The 3,629-nt window shown below is 34.4% G+C and overlaps 1 protein-coding gene across 1 annotated transcript; it reads right to left on the bottom strand.

Moving 5' to 3' along the window:
- Nucleotides 1-868: 868 nt before the first annotated feature.
- On the bottom strand, nt 869-3,000 carry LOC136220094 (acidic leucine-rich nuclear phosphoprotein 32-related protein). The gene is made up of 2 exons (XM_066007786.1): nt 2,431-3,000; nt 869-1,409 (listed from the first exon to the last, which is right to left on the bottom strand). The coding sequence occupies exons 1-2, from the start codon at nt 2,830-2,832 to the stop codon at nt 1,158-1,160; spliced, it is 654 nt and encodes a 217-aa protein (XP_065863858.1). The 5' UTR covers nt 2,833-3,000; the 3' UTR covers nt 869-1,157.
- Between the last annotated feature and the right edge of the window lie 629 nt (nt 3,001-3,629).

Genomic DNA, 3,629 nt, shown 5'->3' with positions numbered 1-3,629 from the left:
ATACAAATAACTCTTTAAATCCACGTTGTAAAACAAGATTAAATTAAGACGCATCAAAATGTATATTAGTTTGATAGGAAAATTTATCACTTTAAACCAATTAAAATAGCCAATATATTAATTTAAACAAATTGAGCACGATACTCTACATGTATCTTATCATTTTTATTACAATTAAAAATACTAACACTACATGTATCCTAAGATAGAGATTCAAAACATCCTAAGACTTATATTTAATCCGCTTAGATCTAACGATGAATGACCAAACTTACATGGTCATCAGGGTTCATGTGAACGCAACTAATCACCATAGAAATTTCCATAAATTCCCCATTTAACACTTATTTATACATATTTGTGATTTTTAAAGTTAGATCAATTGAATCTTCCTTTTCATCACTCAATTCAAATTTAATCTTATTATTTATCATTATACTATGTCAAATAACAAAGTTTTTCCCATTTAAGTTTCATTAGTTTTTCCCATATTCAAATTTAATCTTATTATTTATCATTATACTATGTCAAATAACAAAGTTTTTTCCATTTAAGTTTCATTAGTTTTTCCCATTTAAGTTTCAGGGAATGAAACGGTTAATTCTTGATAGGTCATGGAGCGGGGATCCCCACCCGTTTACAACCCCATACGAGGGGCCTTGCCGATCAGGAAGCCCCCAACACATGACCAACAAGCAGAATAGCAACTTTATATATATATAGATAATATAAAACAATTATAACCAAATTGGCACCCTAATTTTCCGGTATCGACGTGAAAAACAATGGATTAAAACAAGCAAACATTGGTTTGTTTTCCCCAATCATACAGAAAAACCATCATCCAACACTCCAAAACTCAGAAAAATAACATAAACAGTTGTGCATATTAATCTAAAGTAAACCAATTGTTTTCTTTAAAATTGTTCATCAAATTCCAAAAACCACCCTCAACATTAAGCTATGAATATAACCCAGATTCAACATATAATCCTACAACTACAACCAACATATTAATGATACATGACATTTGAAAAACATAATCCAAGAACATCCTATCCTATGAGTTTTAAGATAAAGAAGGATAAGAGATTGACCTATTATATATCAATCAAACCACAACAAGGGTTGTTGTAACTTGTAACCCACCAGCCCTACTACCTCTTAGGTGGTCTCTCATCATCCTCGTCTTCTTCGTCTTCCTCATCCTCCTCGTCTTCTGACTCGTCTTTAGTAGTTCTCTTCCTCTTAGGTGGTGCTTCGACCCTCTTGCTAGCCTCGTCTTCATCTTCGTCATCTTCCTCCTCAACCTCCTCATCGTCACCGTTCTCTTCTGGCTCGAAATCACTGGCGTCTTCCTCGTCTTCAGCACGGGCTACAGGCCGAACAAGGTACTCCGTGCCCATATCCTAATTGTAAAACAAGATGGAGAAAAAAGTCAGGATGGAGGTAGAGATTGGAAAGAAGAGCATGATAAATCAAAGGCAGTAATAATCATGTAAGAACAAACAAACTGAATTCTCACAAATTTCATCAAATTATGAAGTTGCAAAAAGAATATAAATCATAAGATTTTGATTACAATAAAAATAAAGGGCTAAGACAGAAAATAGTTTATTGACTCCAAATCCATGCCAATCTATGTTGCACGGAAAAGGAAATGGAAATGGAAATGGATAAGGAAACAGGGAAAATTATTTCTAAAAAATTATAGGTAGGAACGTAATGGAAATGGCAAAGAAACTAAAACGGACACGGATACGAAATGCGAACGCTAATGAAAAAGATTTTCAGTACAACATTGATGGCAATTATACAAAAATAAGAGTAGATTTAAAAAAAAAAAAAAAAATCTTTCGAGTAAAAACCATAATTTAAGCAAAACTAGGTAATTGGGCAACTTTTACCAGTCCAATTAAAAGGCCTATTGCCCGGGCACATATAATTTAGAAACATATCAGCAGAAATGATCGGAAAATCAATTCTCCGGTTACAAATTGGTCCAAAAACTCCATAATCGGAAACCCTAATTTAAGCAAAAGTCTATTGCCCGGCCACATATAATCTAGAACCATGTCAGTAGAAATGACCGGTAAAATCTAGAACCATGTCAGTAGAAATGACCGGTAAAATCAATTCCGGTTACAAATTGGACCAAGAACTCCATAATTTATATAACAATTTCGCCAAAACAAACAGATCTGCGAAAACCAGAAGAATATAGACAGATTTGGCAAGTTTTAATAGATTATTTGAACAGAATACAAAGAATCGTCATCTTTATACCAGATCTGAACATAAAAGTACTCGATTTCACAATTAATTAAATTCATCGACCTAAAAACAGATTTCAGTGAATAAAAACGGATTACGTATGGATTATATGCACTAATTATAAAATTAAGTGAAACGCGTTTTTGTATAAATTACCTCTTCTTCGCCATCCTCATCGTCGTCATCGTCGTCGTCGTTATCATCATCACCGCCCTCAGCGTCGTCATCTTCATCGTCATCCTCACCATCTTCGTCCTCATCATCATCATCCACCGACTGAACACGTGGCTCACCGGAGGAGGGTATAGCTTGCTCCTCCTCGTCGCCGGCGTCATCTTCATCCCCCTCATCATCATCATCTTCGTCCTCGTTGTCATCGTCATCGTCGTCATCATCATCGTCGTCGTCGTCATCTTCTTCCTCTTCCTTCTCAACTTCTACACCTTCTTTAACATCATAACTCTCTTCATCCGTACTATCTTCTTCATCTTCTTGATTAAGAACTCTAATTTCCTTCCCTTCTTCGAATATTTCCCCTTCTTGCTCCATGATATTCATGTTCAGAAGCTTAAAATCCACAGAGAAAAGTACAGAAACTTTCGCGAGAAAATAAAATTTTCCTGGAAAAGGAAAAATTGAAAAGAGAAATTGGAGAGGAGACACAGGGAGAGAGGAGCTTGTTCGTTCGTTGTACCAGTAGCTCTGCAACTTAATCTGAGCCGTTGAATTGAATATATACGCGGATAGATGACGTGGAAGGAATTGAACGGTTTCGATGAGAGAAAATGCGTTACTGAAAAGATAGAACCATTGCGGCGCCTCAGTACTCGTTTTCTCAAGTCACGTGAGAGTCACGTGCAAGAAACTGGAATAGGAGCGTCTAGGGTTAGGGTTCACTCATGGATCATAACCAGGCCCATTGGATAATCTTTAACTCTTTATTGGGCTTTTATTTTTGGTTAATTTCAAAAAAAACCTTATGGTTTCACATTTTTTGTAAATCGGTATCTGTGTTTGGTAAAATTTTCAATTTTTTCAAATTTGGGCAATAACGATGTCAAAATAAAAATTTTCAAGAATTAAATTCTAAACAATTTTAGTTTTTCAACTTTTTAGGTTTGAAGTTATTTAGGTGTTGTGTTTTATGAGAGAGAAAGTTAATGTTTAGAGAGAGAACTAAAAAAAATGATGATTTTGAAAAATAAAAAATGTGGTTCCATAGTAAATATGATACTAAACAATTTTAATTTTTGAAAATTTTCTTTTGAAGTTGTTGTCTGTTAAATTTGGAAAAATGGAAATTTTACCAACCACATGTACCAATTTGCAAAAAAAAAAAATTTGTGAAACCAACA

The sequence above is a fragment of the Euphorbia lathyris genome, chromosome 2, assembly GCF_963576675.1.
Source record: "Euphorbia lathyris chromosome 2, ddEupLath1.1, whole genome shotgun sequence".
Lineage (NCBI taxonomy): Eukaryota > Viridiplantae > Streptophyta > Magnoliopsida > Malpighiales > Euphorbiaceae > Euphorbia > Euphorbia lathyris.
Note: the sequence above shows the minus strand (reverse complement) of the source record. Positions and strands in the feature narration are given on the sequence as shown.